We start from the raw sequence: 16,599 nt of genomic DNA, 5'->3' as shown, positions 1-16,599 counted from the left end.
TCTTCTTTTATCTTTTAGCTCGAAAGAAAATGCTAGAAAGAAGTTTCGAAGCTTTTAGAACGAGCATTCTTCTTAACCTGTGAAACTTTCATCCGTTTTAAACGCACCCTCGAGGAACGGGAATGGGAGATTGCAAAAATTGATCGTGGTTTTTGCAACGAATAAACGTTGATGAAAACTCAACGCAAGTTAAATATTAGAACTAGAATTTTCGTCGATTCACCGAGATGAAATTCATAGCTACGGACATACATCATCATTCACGCTGCGCTGCTTTCGTTGTCACACATATTTGACGCGACGCGACACTCTGTATTCTTTAGCGAATTCAAACTGCCTAAAATTGAGGGGTTTTTTTTATTTCAACGACATTTTACGATCCCGACTCGAATGGTCTGCGGTTGGCAGCCGAGTAAATGCGAAAAAATTACCTTCAACCCTTGTCCTCGTTTCTCGATTATCTCTATCCCGGTAACAACTGTTATCGACTACTGTTTACTATTTCAAATTAGATTTCGATTCTGCCGATAACAGATGATGTTCGGTGACATCGTCGGAATGATCATTTCGAATTGCATAAATAACTTTATAGCGACGAACTAAAATTTACAGCTGTAGGATTATTTAATAGCAAAGTGTTAAGCCGTCCATAGTAACGCTTGCACCAATTCCCGGGCAAAAGAGGCATAAAACTGTCGTCTCCCTTTCGAAACAGTGGAAAAGTTGGCGAAATGGCTCGCAGATAACAGAACCAACCAGTCGTATTTCAATTCTCTATCGGGGCGCAGTCTTCTGAAAATTTCACGCTGGAGAAGTATAAATCCTCGTTTTTAAAGAGGCCTCGTTCCAGCCGCGATTCTTTCATGCTCGAACGATCCGTCGAAAAAGAGGAGAAGAATAGAGAGCGATGGGGATTAAACAGGAACGATTCTTTCGATAGCTGTGGAAAAAAAAGAAGAGTGAAAAGTTCGATGAAAGTCATAAACTTTAAGGGGTAGCACCCTTAGCTCTGCCCAACACCCTTTCCTCACTCGTTGAATCGTCTCAGGTGTTCGAAATGGTACTTGTAAGGATTCTTTCTATTTCTTGAAAATCATTTCTCGCATACTCGTTTCCGTATCACGAGCAGCTTTCGATGATGACCGACTTAGCTGGAATTTTTCGAAGAACGATAGTTGGACCGTATATATATTTCGAAATTTTATGTCACAATTCTATTTTCCAGGCGATGAATGTTTGGATTTACACGTAACGAATAGATTGGTAAAAATTTCAGTGGAGCAGTGCACTCATCGAGTCATCCGCAATCGTTTCCTCTAATTAATTAGCTTGATCGCGTGGAATGTGCGATGAACGCGGACGACAATTCGAAACAAATATCGGAAAAATCCGCAAACTCTCTTCTCGTCGAACGAATTTCGAGGGCGAAAGCGATAGAGAAAAACTCTCGGCGTTGTTTGAAGAGACACGAGGTGAAATGGTACTCGAAGCTATAACGAGATCTTGCGATCGCAGTGAAACGCAATGCTTCGTCGTTCGATCGATGCAATTAAACGTACATGAACAGATATGTGTGCGTCTTTTCTCCTTTGTATCATTTGCAGCCCTCGTAATTTGCGCTCTTGTACGTAATACGCTTAGATTAGACGTTGCTTGGCGACACTTAAATAGTTTATTTCTGAAACGCGAATTAACCATACTGGGCGCGGAAAGGAAAATGAATAAACTAAACTTCCAATGTTCTATTTTGCAATATCACTTTTTCCTTTTAGATAATTCTGAAGCAACTTTGAATTTTACGAACGAGAAGAATCCCAAAGCTCCGTGTGAATTATACCGCTTGTGTGCGAATAAACACAGCTTTGATTCTGCTCAAAGGAATACGTAATTATCGCACGATCGGTGTAAAAGAGTGATCGATTAACGATCACTATTTTGGTCAATCTATAGAAACCCGAAAGAAGAGATTCTCGATGAACGATTCCGGATAGACGGGATCAGCTTACTACCGAGGAAAGCTTTCAGAAAGTGAAAGGAGTCTATCCATTTATAGTCCCAACCAATATTAGGATGCTCTCGAAACGTCTAAACCCGGAAGGATGGATAAAGTTACATATATGATCCTAAGAACTGATCGACCGTACACCTTTCATAAGATCATGCTCTAGAACATTATTTATAAGAATTAGAAATCCAGGTTGGATTAGATTACATTTTTTCTCAACCGGATGTTAACATTCGCGAGCCATCGGTGCCAAATACACAAATACGATTTGATAATTGATCCGTCCACGTTAACTGTCAGCCTTTTCCCTTTCGACCGATTACATCCCCGTGTTTCTGCCGAACGGTGACCCATTTTCGGACCACCGTGGTAAAAAAGTTCTCTGAAAGCGAGACAGAAGTCTCTGACGAAACTAAATCAACCTGTACTCATCCCCTGACACCGGCGAAGGTACAAAGTAATTCCCTCGTTTTCTCTCTGAATTCGATGAAGTTGTAATTCGGAGTCAAAGTAAGTTTTATTGAATCTGACTGGAGAGAAAATATTTTCTCGCGACTATATGAAGGAAAAATCGTACAAAAAATGTATTAAAAATGAAAAAAATTAACTTTGACAATCGTGTTGAGAGGTAGCAGGTTTATTTCTTCGAGATTGCTCGACATTCGTTGAATTCAAACAGAACAAGAGGCTGAACATCGTGATGACAAAAGATAAGAGGGGCACGTTGAAAATTTTCCAAAGCAACCCTCTCGCCCCGCGATAAACTTCGCCATTTTCCAACGACACAATGGACCCATGATATTATCCCTGTAGGCTAACAGTTCCAAAACTTTCGTGCCTTTCAACACGCGAAATCTCGCTGCTGTGATTTCCTACAATACCGGCTCAAGAGCCACCGGATGTGGATGGAGCGCGTTCATCCGGTGTAACTAACGAGAACATCGTGATGTTGGAGATAAACCGTGAACAACAGCCCCGACAAATTCATTCCAATTGATTGGCCAGGGAAAAATAAATTTGATCGCACAGCGAGATTACTCTCTTGAAAACCATTATTATTTATGATCGCTGCGACGATTTTATTTTTCAACGATTCAATCACCGTTGCTATGGATTCTTGAAACATTAATATCGCGCTCATTAAATCTGAGCAACCATTTCGTACGTTTCGAACGTCATTGACCCCGATTACAGAGTCAGCTTCAAATTCACGTTTACATACGACAGTTTGCACAAGGGATTTCCGAAAACATTACCGGTCGACGAACTTAGGTGTCCAAGAGAACAGTGGAAAAAGAAAGATAGAAAGAAAACGAGGTCAGCCCCTAAAAAAGAAGAAATCCATCGTCCCAAAGGTTCGATTCTGACGGAATTTCAATCCACAACGGACATTTGACCATTGACGACTTTGAATTTAACGATTTTCCGATTTGCGACAACAAAGATGTCATTGATGAAAAATGAAAGGCAATAGTAATCATTTTTGTTAGAAATTGGAAGTTTTTCAAGAATTTTGATGAAATCCAACGGTCACCCAAAATTTTGTAACAGAAAGCATCGAATTTACATCACTGTGTATACAATCAGATTTTTCTCTCCGCGTTCACGTATAATCTTCACCATTTTCCGGGCAGAATTCCAACGCGATACATCATCCGTTTATTCGTCGAAGAAAAACGTTTCGCTGCTATTCGTAAATCGTAATCCGTCAACGGCAATCCGTATTGAAAATAATCCTCCTCGTAAAAATCTAGCGTCAACTTTTTTCACTCGCCACAGAATCGTTTTTATTTTCCCTCGTTGACGAGGTAGGGGAAAAAAGGATTGAAAATATTCGAGCTAGCGTCCAGACTTCCGGCTTCAAGGAATTTCATTTCCATGCAGATGCCAGTGAAATTAAATATTCTTCTTTATACTGGCAATAATAAAGTCACTTTTCGTCGCTATATATATCCTGCCTTTTAACGAAACCGTCAAACGACTGTACCGCTTTACAGTTCTCTGTAAGCAAAAGTTACGCTTCGTTGTAATAAACAAAAGATATTCGTGTAAATCAATGTCAGACAAAACCTGGAAGATAGCAATCGCGATGGGGGAACGGTTCAAAGAATATCGAAGGATAACCGAAACGACAAGATTTATCACGATTGTTGCTTTTTTTTCGTGGTTTATCTAAAAGACTTCCAGACGGAAAGGGAGGTATTTTCTGAAGGAAAACTGGAACCACTAAAAAGAAGCTAGGACAGAAGGTTGTTATTAGTTTGCTAAATGGAATCGTTCTACCGGGAGTGAAGAGTGTAAACCGAGTCTCTGTTACCTGCAGTTACGATGTTTATACAACTTCTTTGATGATATGATGCCCCTGACGAATAAACTCGTTCGATAAATTCCTATCTCGGTGCTCGTTGCTTCTCGAACGTATTCGCGTACACCGGAACGTTTAAACGAAACTCGGGGATACTTGGAAGTTTGCGAAAATTAAAGTTGTTGAAGAGATGAACACTTTTCCAACTTTGTATACGGTCTAATCGAAGGTTATAAATTGGTTGGCTGACTTTTATACTTGAAGATTGCATCGGTATGCAAAAGTTTGCACAACGATTCCGGGAAGCTGTTGCCGCACGCAAACGCGTAACGTGGAAAACGAGCGTGGCGAGGGTCCTCGCGGGCTGTCGATCGAGCAATATTCATTCGTGACCGATTCCCGGGGTGAATATTCGTCTGTAATTACGCATGCGAACGCATACAGAGAAAATGAGAACCGTGGATGCACGCGAGCGAACAATCGTCACGAAAACAACGCCGATGTAATTATGGCGTGGCCGAACTGTGAGAGCCGTTTGCTAATTATGCCTCGCTAATAGCCGGCAATTTCGTGCACCGCGTTGCCGTTTCGCCTGCTAATTTACGAATTATCGCCGTGAAGTGCACAAAATCCAGCCGTTGTACAGCTACCTGCTGATTCTTGCGTCTGAAGCAATCGCTTTTATATCATTCCCCCTACGATTCTCCTCTTCACCTTACGATGTTTAATTAACAAATAAACCAAAGACCTTCCGAGGTTTCCAAGAAGTTAACGCGAGTACACGAGCTTCTGGGAAACGATTTGCACAGGTGCGGTGCATGCAACAGGTGTAGAAGTGCATAGGCTCGATCGCTGCATAAGCCGATCTGCAGTTCCGTCCTGCTTTTCATCGCTGATTACGGGGCGAATTTCGAAACTCCGACGATCAGAGTCCATTAACCACTTAGGTATAAATAGAGAAGCTTGTGCTGGAAGATGGTGTCTGTATCTTCAACCTTTTCGCTGCTAAATTTCTGTAATAGCCACAACGATCCCACCGTTTTATCATTCTACCAGCATGATAGGTGGCATCGTTCTACTATTCTACTAACCCTTACCATCCCCATTCTTCTCCATATCTCGACGGTATAAAATATTGCCCGGGGAGGGGGGGGTTCGCGGTATAATAATCACCTTGTTATCGCGCAAACCTACGGTGAAAGGGTTGAGAAGGTGGAGGCACGTAGAATATAGAGAATCTTCAATTGGAGGTTGCCGGTGCAGTTTCCTCGAACTTCGACCTCGGCCACACGGGTCGTTGAGCTTACCGTGAATCGCGTGTTCCAGCCTAGAGCCTAGATCGATAAAGCCAGCGTGTGTGAACATGCAGACGAGCATAATGGATAGACGATTTTCGTGTATGCACCGACGTGTAACCTGGTGCCTGGTCCGAGCCGTATCAAAAATAAGCGCGAAACCCTGCTGCCCGTTGTACGCCGAGAATAATACGAATTTTTGGAGGACAAGTTGTGCAGCTATTTTCGAGGAAGATGATCGATTGCCCGCGGCGTACGGAGTACGCGGGATCGAGCGTTTTTCATCGTTCCCCTTCGAGATCATCTCCCTCGTACCGAAGAATTCATATTCAAGAATCTCGGGTCAATAAATTCGCGTGTTGCTTGCGAGAGCAGCTAGCAGGATGCAAGTATCACGAAAGGGGTTGTTTTTCTTGGAAACTTGCGATCTTAGATGGTCCACGTGAAAATTCTTGAAATATTCTTTGATAAATTTATCGATCGCTATTCTTGATAGAAGGATTTGTGGACTCTGGGTTAGCGGAATAGTGGAATTTAATAACCAATTTGGAATCAGGTATTTCGAATCCGTACGAAAAGCAAACTAGACAGATTGGCGCTAGACAAATTCTATACATTAGCGATTTTATTAGCGGTTGGAAAACAATCTACGTCCGTGGGTACGACTAATCGAACGCGATCCAATGGTCGAACGAATCCGTCATCAAATAAATCCGGCGTTTAAAATAACGGCAGGCTTTATTTCTGTTTGCACAGCGAGGAAATTGAGACGAGAATCAAATGGGATCTCGACGAGTATAGTTCCCTGTCGTAACGTGTTGATAACGCTAGAATAATAAAAATCAACTGCATGAAATTATTCAATGATCTGAGCCTGATCATTTCGTAGAGTCGGAGTATCCATAACCCTTCTTCTTGATGGAAATTTTTCAAAGTATCCTCCTGATATTCTATGAAGAACAACCTATCAAATTTTTATAGAGTTCTCTCCAAAATCAGGATTTTTATGCCAAATCAGGGCAAAAGTGCATCATTCCTGATTGCACTTTTGCAAGAGCGAAGGTTTCTCTAATCGTAAGTTGAAAATCAAGGCTAGTCTAAACATAAATAATCGATCTGGTGGTGGGAAGAATGATCGATCGAATTCCGTCGATGTAAATTAGGATTCTTCTGAAGGAGGTCGTTGTTCGACGATTTCGAATTATTTCGCAATCTGCGCGAACATCGTCGAAGTTAGTCCGCGTGAAATGCGGTATACGCGCACACATCTCTCCTTATGTAAATCGTGGGTCTCTAACGACCTGGTTGCGTAACCGTGCTACAATAGCGCGACGCTCGATAAACTAATAATGAAACTTCACCCTTGAAATCGAGCGAAAGAAATTATTCTAATGCCTGCAAATGATATACATACCTGTAAATGAAAGTCGTTGGAATGTTTAAAGAAGAAATAAAATGAGACTGAAGAAAACGAGCGAAGATTATTTATTTCCTTCTTTATGTTGTTGTACGATCGCGGATAAATGGACTGGAAGAATTAAAAGATCGACGAGCAAGGATAATGGTCATGGGGTGAAAGAAAATCGTCTTTTCCTTCGGAAGGAACAATGTAACGTTACTCTTTCGAACAATGCAGTCGTTAAACGCGACCCGAGACTTCGAACGATCGCTCGTTTGAGCTTTTTCCATTTCTGATCGGGTTTTGTGGTTGAAAATCGACGTGATCGATACTAAACTACCATCTAAATACAGGAAATGCGGTGAAGCCACAACGTGTAACAAAATTTCTGAAATTCTGAGATTTAATAATTTATAATGGTGAAATGGGAGATAATAAAAAAACACTTTCAAAAACATTTTCAATATTCAATCTGGAAGAACTTTCTTCATTTATTACATTTCTTTCTTTTATCATTTTCACTCGTTAAATAATTAAACTCAGAGTCCGGGAACTTTGGGTAGGCAGTGTATAATACGTCGGTAACCGCACTGGAACTGGCCATATGTGGTGCTGCACATTATGCTAACTATTATTAACGATACGATTATTTGATTGTTCAAATTACGCTTTCAGTCTTCGGTGTCGCGTTATTATAGTATTATTAATCTACTAACCAGGCTTGCTGTTTCAAACGCGCATAGAAATTCGAAGAATTTGAAACTTTTGTTAAAAAAGAAAAAAAAAGAAGAGTCGCTAAAATGACGTCGCAAAGAGTTGCGGCAATGTTCGTGTTGGTTCGCGTAAAACCAATAAGGGAGAGTATATCCCTCGATCCATCATCCGTTTCGATTACCAACAGGGTGTATCCAGTTCCGTTGGTCGTTTCATCGTTTCGCTGGATGCTCGCTAGAATCCTTGCCATTTCTTCGTACATTCTTTATTTGCATCCCCGTCGATACGACGATCTGCTGGTTATAAAAAAAGTTGCGTGGGAGGGTGATACGTCGGGCTGAACTACCGCTCGATTTAATACCGAATGCACTCGAACGCAAGAATGCTGAGATCGAATTTAATCTTCATATCTGATACATTTATTTGTGCACTGATACACTCTTATACAACGCAAGTTTCATATATATCTTTTATTGCAATATTAAATAACAATTGTGTAACACTAAAATTAATTTGTACATCCAGCAATTAGCACAAAGCGTTGTAGTTTCAAAGGAAACGTTTGTTCTGCTTTCAGAAAGCGCGTACGAAGATGAGGAGCAAGCGGGCAGGGGCGCGAGATCCCCTGGTGAAAGCGTTGCCGGTGAAGAAATTGGCGCGCCAGACGAGGATTGTGCAAACTCTCTGTTGAGGATGGGTACGAACGTGGCGAGGGCTTGGAATCTAAGCCCCGCCGGCGGTTTCCTACGGGGTTCGGGGCAACGTGTCAGCTTCGACCCCGAGGCACCGCCGCCGCCCTCCCAAACATTGCACCAACCCCCGAGGAAGATCGACGAAAAGGTGAAGGTAAGTTTTCGCAAGCTGTCTCCTTTAATTATCAAATTTTAACCGTTAACTCTTAGATTGCATTTTTAATCATTTATTAATACTTACAACTTGATTCCAAACGATCCCGATGATCGTTCGAGCAGGGTTAAGATATTTGGCTTGTTATAAAGGCTCGAAGGAATAAAGTCAGGAGACGGAATAAAAAAAAAAAATAGAAGAAAGCAAAACGATAATCGCGTTACTACGTCGATCCAATTTGCAGAAGTTGCCATTGCGAATCAGAAGCTCTTACCCTCCTACCCCTCCATTTGGCGGTTCGTCCTTTTATTACCTCCTCGAAAGTCGTCTGCAGCCTGACGATTATCTCGCGATCCTCTGCTTTAGATCCTCGCGAACGAAGCAAACTGCCACGGCAACTTAATTACCCTCTCGAGATGAACCTTAACGATATTTCGATAATCGCGGTTAATCTGATTCGAGCAATCAGCAAAGGTGATTGCATTTTAATCACGGAAAAAGGAACACCCTCGTCTGTAGATGGAAAATTGTTTACGAAATAATTTTCATTATCTCTACACCTTGCTTCTCTTAATCTGTTTTAAAACCTGTCCTTTTAATTTGACCGGACTACCCTTTGATAGTTTCAAAAGGAACTACAAATGATAAATTGTTTTTTATCGTCGCTATAAGAAAACCCGTATGCTTAAACGCGTACGTTTGCTCAGTTACTATGGAAGCTTTCCTTTTTATTACCTCGTAAAAGCTCGACTAGATTGTCTTCGCGAACACGGATGGAACGATAAGCACGGTGGACAACTCCTGTCCCGTTTAACCGACGATGAGCAGGCGTCGCTTGATCGTTTCGCGACACGATTATCTAACAAGCACTAGAGTCTACTTCATTAATTATAACCCGTTAGAAACCGAGCCATAGAAGTACTGGAAGATAGCACTTGTGGGACATCAAGCTAATATTGTTAAGTCTAGGAGTCTAGATCCTCCATTATCTTTCGTTTGAAGAGTCTAGAGGCTAAGAATAAAGAAGTTACGGAAGAAAACTCTCGGTAAATGCTTTATGGAAAGTAGACGGTAGGAAGTAATGAGGCTAGAGAGAGAAAGAGAAATAGACGAGGTGGGAAGTTCTCGCGACCCTTCAGGAGGAATACGTGCATGCTCGCGATTACCCCTCTCAGCTTCAAGAAGATGACATACTGTGCCAAGGGCCGACACTGACAGCGAACGAGTGTTTGTCTGGGCACACCCTAATTGTCGAGCCGCCACACCCTCGGCAAACACTGTCCATCAACCCTCCAGTCGTCCTCTGTTTCCCTGCTCGGCAAGCCGACCCTTTTCCATTGGGACCAGATATATGTACACACATGCCGACCGCGTCCTTGTACGTAAAGGACACGGCCTGATCTATGATTAGAATCGAAGGGTGACTTAATTGCTCGACATGGGAACGTTACCTTTGCGCTGCCACAGATCTCGTTTCGTATTACATCGAAAATTCCGTTTCCACTTCGATTCGGGTTATGTATGTATGTATGTTCGAGGATCGGTATTCTGAGCTGTATCGCAGACGGAACACAATGGTTGTCGAGTTTAACGTCTTCGACAAACTTCCTGATTGTTTCTGAAACTACTTAATGGCGCATTAATAATCTCCTGTTAGAGGGGTGAACGTCGGAAATGGATCCCGTTATGTTTCCGAACGTTGGTGTGTTTCTGGTAATTGTTCGTTTTAATAGGATAATTGACTGTGCGATACTGGAGGTACAAATGGCCGAGTCACTGGCAAGTTTCACCATCGTTTGATATTATTTCCTTCATCTCCTTTCAACTTGTATATTTTTACCTTAAACCACGGAAACCTGTTGTCTCGATCGTATCGACCGGTGTCACGAAAGAAAGAGAACAAGGGTAGGATTATCCGCGGAAAGCATAACCATTATTGTACACCTTCCGTTTCAGCCTTTATCCCAATACTCAAGTGTTTCTAGGTAAGAAAAGCTTCACGATCCGTACCGCCCGATCCCATCCCATTCCATTCGCAAGAAAGTATGCAAGCATAAACGTTAGCGCTATCTTTGAATGCAACTCTGGCCGGGTCGGTCATTGTTTCCCTTCACGTTTGTTCTCTTACGTGTTGCGTTCTTGTATTCTTTCCCGATCCGCACTCTAATGGCAGGCGTAACGAGAAGTTGCTTCGTAACGAGAGGTTTCCTCATCGAACAATGGAGGGCTATCCGACTCGTTAATTGCTTCCCTCGTACCTCCTACGATCGTCCCAATTTCCAGGCAAAGCTTCGATTTCTAGCTCGCCGGTATCAACCCACGCCTCTGTGCATCCTTGAAGAGTCTAACGAGCGATCGAACCGAAAGCTGTGCCTCATCTTCGTCCACGGTTCGACGGATCTTTATCGTGCGACGAAGATCGAAGCTGCATCGTCGCGAAGCTTCGACCTAGCCGCTCGTAATAACGAGGGTTGTTTATCGGCGATTGCCTAAAAAATCGCTTGTGTAGCAGCGATAGCGAGGAAAACGACGCTCAATTCCGAGAACAAGGCCGTTAAACGCGTTATTACGGACGAGATGAAACAAAGCTTTACGTTCGATACGATCGATTTGGATCTTCTCCTTTCTTTTTATTGACGATATAAACAAGATTCTTGAACAATATCATTTCTGCATAGAAATAAAAAATTATTAGGGTTGTTTGTAACTGGCGATGTATAGTAAACATGGTTGTCACAAATTCAACCTCTTATCGTAGATTTTCTCCATCCCGGAAATGAAGTTTCGCGTCTCTTTTACTATAGGAAATTACATAGAAAAGATTTTTCGAAGTTCCGGTATTGGAAGCTTGAAACGTCAGGATGTTCCATCCGCGTAAAGCGTCAGTTCAATGCAATATCATTCGCATTTCGCAAATATTTGCTAGTGCTAAGGGGTCGCTTCAAAGGTGAATCGTAAAGAGGGTGCGAGCAGCTTGAAAGGAACGCGTTTTGATCAATCCTTTGAGTGCTACGGACGTATATATACGTTCGGCGGGATGTCACCGATGAAAACCTTAGAGCCATTTGCATATTTTATGAATTCTTTCAGATTTCAGTCACCATTCAACATTCTATTGTACGATAAATATTAAATTTAAAAAATTCTGATCAGTGTTTGTTTATAGAGAACTCTACGTTGAAACGATTAATCTTGTCAAGATGAGAAAAAGCTGGAAGAAGAAATAAAGGAATGAATCGTCGGTTTTTCAAGGTTTATGAAAGTTGTCGTCAGCAGGGATGTAATGAAAAGTTTCAATGGTTTCAGAGGCACAGTATCCACGGTATGATAGAAGAAGAGAATGTGGTGAGACCGCATCAGGAAATGGCCAGCCTGTCCATCAAAGAGAAGAAATACCTTCTCGCAGTGGAGCGTGGAGATGTTGCCTCTGTCAGAAGGTGAGACTTTTACCCTTTCCCAAACCGGAAGATCATGTGTAACGCGGCGATATAGATCAGAATTGGGACAGGTATCCTTCTCCGTTTCGATCCGAGAGAAGATAGTTAAAAATAGATCTTAAACTGAAAGAAGGAGAATCCGTATAAATAGTGCAGGCTTCGCAATAATTCATTTAATAATTTAAGTAGTCCGAGGTACAATAGTCAAGAAATTACAAAGGAACGTAGGTACAAAGCTCATAAATTTCAAATGTTTCATTCTAAAAGTAACCCCTTTGTAATATTATCCATTCGTTTCGAAATGAATTTTAATAGCAATGCGCTCTTTAATAAGATGAAAATTCAATTTAATCTCGTTACGCTCTTTTGTAATATACGCGTACCAAATAAAAATCTAAAAACAAATATTCATACGGTAAACAATAAATGATGCCCTAAATAACTGGTGCAAAAATTGCCACGTATCAAAACGCCAACGGAAGGTGAATGTGTATTTTCATCAAGCGAAAATGAACGTGAAGTAACGTGTATTGTTTCGATTGCTTTCAACGCGACTGCGCCCGGTATTACAATGGTTAATTTGAAAGCCAAGTACAAGCCGTGCACAGAAGCGACACGATCACGGCTTTTATGCAAACGAGTCATATATTACGTGTGGATTAGAAATCGGTGGGAATTAAAGGGGAACGAGAAACGACAAGGTCGAAAGGCGCAACGAATACCCCGTCTTTGGCCTCAACAAAGGATCTAATTATTCCACGAACAATCGTTTTGCGATCCTGAATCCTTCCTGAAATTCTTGGTCACGATTTCCGTCCTGCTGGCGCAATTAATAGAGGATTTTGCGATGCACAAGCTGGCTTTAGGATGGCTGGAATTCTCATTTGGCTCGTTCGCTGAAGAGGGAAATACATTGACTCGCGAAAATATTTGAATAATCGATGTATACAGGGAGATGAAAAGTCATTCGTTTCAAATTCTGATTCTTCGAAATGTTTTAATATAACTTTTTTAAAACATAGGATGTTGCAAGGGACTCACGAAACCGAGATGAACGTCAACTGCGTGGACCCTTTGGGACGGTCGGCTCTTTTGATGGCGATCGATAACGAAAATCTGGAAATGGTGGAGCTTCTGATCGAGCACAAAGTCGACACGAAAGATGCCCTTCTCCATGCCATCTCCGAGGAATTCGTCGAGGCGGTGGAGGTCCTCCTGGAGCACGAGGAAAGTCTTCATCGAAACGGAGAGCCTCACGTTAGTTCCTTTCATCTTTGCGAACTTCTTTCCATCGGACAGAGTGTTGGGATATTGTTCAGCGAAGCACAAATGGCTAATAGAAATCACAAAAATGAACGTATTACGATCTTTTTTTTACTTTTCTTTTTGTGAAATATTATTAGCCATTTGCGTCTCGGTCAACTCATCAGTAACACCCTGTACAATGGATGTTCGTCCCTTCACGTAGACAATTCCTCGAAAATACGACAACCCTCTATGAACCTTCCTCCCCTGTTTTTCTTTTTTTTTTATCGAGGACACGTTGATTTCGCAGCGACAAGCTTCGTCTCCCAATTAAGCGATGATTGCATTTTTCCGCTCTGGTAATTTCGTTTCACTTATCGAAATTCGCTGCAGTCTTCGGCCAGGCGAGAGGATAGTTAAGTAGATTCCGTCAACAAATAGGTCGGGCCTCATTTTAATCAGATCCGGCGCGGAGTTTTTCGTTGCCTGGGCCAACAAAAGGACTTCGATGAAGAGCGACTCGGACTGATTCCATTTCCGCTCGCGAACGCCTGCGCGTGTACCTTCGAATCTGTTTCGAAAGGAAAAAAGAATGGAAGAGGCAAATAAAGACGAAGAATTGCAGACGAGAGTTTAATCTGCTTTCTCCCGAAAATCAGCTTACGCGAAACTTTCAAAATAATTGTCCAACTCTAGTGTTTACTGTGTACGTTGCTGAGCAGTATAAATTAAACAATGATGTTTCTTATCTGGGAGGCGTATTTAAAATGCGTAGAGCTAAAATAAATAATAAACGAATCATTAATCACTGTTCAACGATCGATGAGCCATTATCATGAAAGAGAACATATCATCACTCACGTATTTACAATAAATAAATTTATTAATAAATCATTTCTAATGTATTATTACCGCAAAATAAATAAATCCTTTCAGAGTTGGGAAGCCCTGCCATCGGATACAGCCACTTTCACCCCAGACATCACACCCCTAATCCTGTCCGCCCACAGGGATAATTACGAGATCATTAAGATTCTTCTGGATCGCGGATCAACGTTGCCTATGCCCCACGATGTTCGTTGCGGGTAAATAATTTCAAGGAATTTAAGATTGTACTAATGGTGATTGTCGTGGAATTTTTGTGAAACAGGTGTGACGAATGCGTCACGTCCAGGAGGGAGGACTCCCTGAGGCATTCCAGGAGCAGGATAAACGCGTACAGGGCTCTAGCTTCACCGTCCTTGATAGCTCTATCCTCGAAGGATCCCATTTTGACTGCATTCGAACTCTCCTGGGAACTTCGAAGGCTTTCATTTCTCGAGCACGAGTTTAAGTGCGAATATCAGGTGAGATTTATCAATTTTCAGCGATTCAGTAATAGCTCTTAATTATTTCCCCGTTATTCCGCGAACTAATTTCACTCGCTTTGAAGTTCTTTTCAAAAACTCAATTACGTTTGGGACTAGAAGTCAACATTCAATTTACTCGTGGAAATGTGATCCCGCAAGGAGAAACGTGTCCGCGCATCCACGAAGAGGAAAGCACATAAAACAACCGCCCAACTCCTGAATCCCCCTTCTTTTCAACCCTTTTTTCAACCCTCTTTTTCTTTCAGTCAATAACTTCCCTCTCGCGTTTGTGGATCTCTGCTGACATCCTTATCTTTCCTCCTTCTCGTTCGAAAATCGTTCCTGAGAAAGTTGCACGGTATATCCGGCGAATAAGGATATCAGGAAAATGAGATAAAAAGACTGTGACGTCGAGAACCCTTGGAAAAATATGTAGCACGTGTTCGTTCGACAGGAACGGAAACGAATAGGCCTGTCTCTCGAATCATCGTATATTATTCCCGTCATTTATTTCTTTTTCTCGCGCGGAAAGGATGCTTATGACCCCTCGGAAATATTCCAGACTCCGCGTCTCGCGGAAAATTTGCAGATCACCGAAATTCATAACTGTAGAAAGAAAGAAGATAATCCAAACTGGAAATCTCTCGGCAGCGTTTAAATATTAGTGTTTGATTTGTTTATCTTGGACCTGTTTCAATGCAGGAAAAATATGTGGCCCGAGTCGCGTCAGATATTGACTCGTATCACTGTATTTTTAAAATCGAACGGCAGGATAAGGCGGTGAAGGTTTCTCGACGTCGTTTAAATACTCTTGTTTGAAATGTTTATTTTAAATTAAAAAATACCTGATAAGTGAAGCTTCATATACTGACTTATACTACTAGATATTGACTCGTATCACTTTACCGTCAAAGTTGCAACTTGGCATTATTTAGTTTTGACCTCTTTTAGTTGAGAAAAACAACTGTTGTATTTTTCGACTCGATGCAGCTTCTGCTTGTTTCTTCGACGTTGTTAACACAAGACGTCATCGAGAACGAGCTCGTTGTTCGTTCTTGTAAACCAGATGAACACGTGGTTCGAGAGGAACACATCGAAATACTCGCGATTGTCCTCTGACGTGGAGGAAACGAGCATCGAAGAGACGAGCAAACGAAGCGATTAATTTTCTGACACCCTGTAGCTCCTCGTCAGGGATCCCGTGGTTCCTTCAATGACTACCGGACGAAAATAAATCATCCCTGATAGAAAACTGATTAAGCCTACGGGATGATCGGCAAACGATTAACGAGAATAGATTACAGAAGACCGATCATCGACCCTCTTTTCTTTTTCATTCCTTCAGAAACTTCCTGGCTCCTTCTTTCGTTGCTTTCTTCACTACTTTGAACGACAATCTATCTGAAAATATCTTCTTCCAGACTGATATTTCACGGAACGTTTCACGATATCCATGGAAACATATTTAGCCCGTTATTGCTTCTATTCATTGATGAAAGTGCCTCTTTCCAAGTTGAATGCCTACGATATTTCGTGAACCATTAAATAGGCCTTATTCTACCCTTCCAGGCTTCTTCAATTTAACTGCAATGACGTTGGAACAAATTGCTTAAAGTCAGGGTTGTTCAAATAAATATTCTACACTGTTATTTCATTCCGATCGAATTCGAATGAAGAAGACGCGACGTTACCTATTTTTCAAACATGAGAAAATATAAAAAAAAAGATCGTAAATGTTCCAAGACGATCGTTAAGAGAGGAATAAATCGCCGTCCGTTCCTTTCCGTGCATTTTATCGTCCCGAGAATAAAGTTTCCGCAAAATTGCCCGTCACTTTTTCCTTTACGCATCGCGAAGGGTGTCAAACGATCCTTGTCCCACGACAACGATTGACAAACGACCCTGCTGGAAGAAAAATCCTTTTTTCTTCCTTCTCAACGATTCTTCTCTCCCCTAATTTTTTCACGAAACAATCGACAGCTCTCTAAGATTCTTTTAAAAAAA

At 41.7% G+C, this 16,599-nt stretch overlaps 1 protein-coding gene across 7 annotated transcripts in view; it reads left to right on the top strand.

Annotated features, from left to right (window-relative positions):
- Trpgamma (Transient receptor potential cation channel gamma) overlaps positions 1 to 16,599 on the top strand; it is a 55,720-nt gene that overhangs the window by 29,358 nt on the left and 9,763 nt on the right. For all 7 annotated transcript variants that reach the window (XR_004580425.2, XM_034315451.2, XM_034315450.2 and 4 more), the window contains exons 3-7: positions 8,296 to 8,564; positions 11,871 to 12,001; positions 13,024 to 13,258; positions 14,183 to 14,331; positions 14,397 to 14,592. Coding sequence is in view for 6 of the 7 variants with exons in the window: in XM_034315450.2 (XP_034171341.1) it covers positions 8,296 to 8,564; positions 11,871 to 12,001; positions 13,024 to 13,258; positions 14,183 to 14,331; positions 14,397 to 14,592 (980 nt within the window). In the remaining variant the exon portion in view is untranslated. The remainder of the gene's footprint in view (positions 1 to 8,295; positions 8,565 to 11,870; positions 12,002 to 13,023; positions 13,259 to 14,182; positions 14,332 to 14,396; positions 14,593 to 16,599) is intronic.

Source organism: Osmia lignaria, chromosome 15, assembly GCF_051020975.1.
Source record: "Osmia lignaria lignaria isolate PbOS001 chromosome 15, iyOsmLign1, whole genome shotgun sequence".
In the NCBI taxonomy this organism is placed as follows: domain Eukaryota; kingdom Metazoa; phylum Arthropoda; class Insecta; order Hymenoptera; family Megachilidae; genus Osmia; species Osmia lignaria.
Note: the sequence above shows the minus strand (reverse complement) of the source record. Positions and strands in the feature narration are given on the sequence as shown.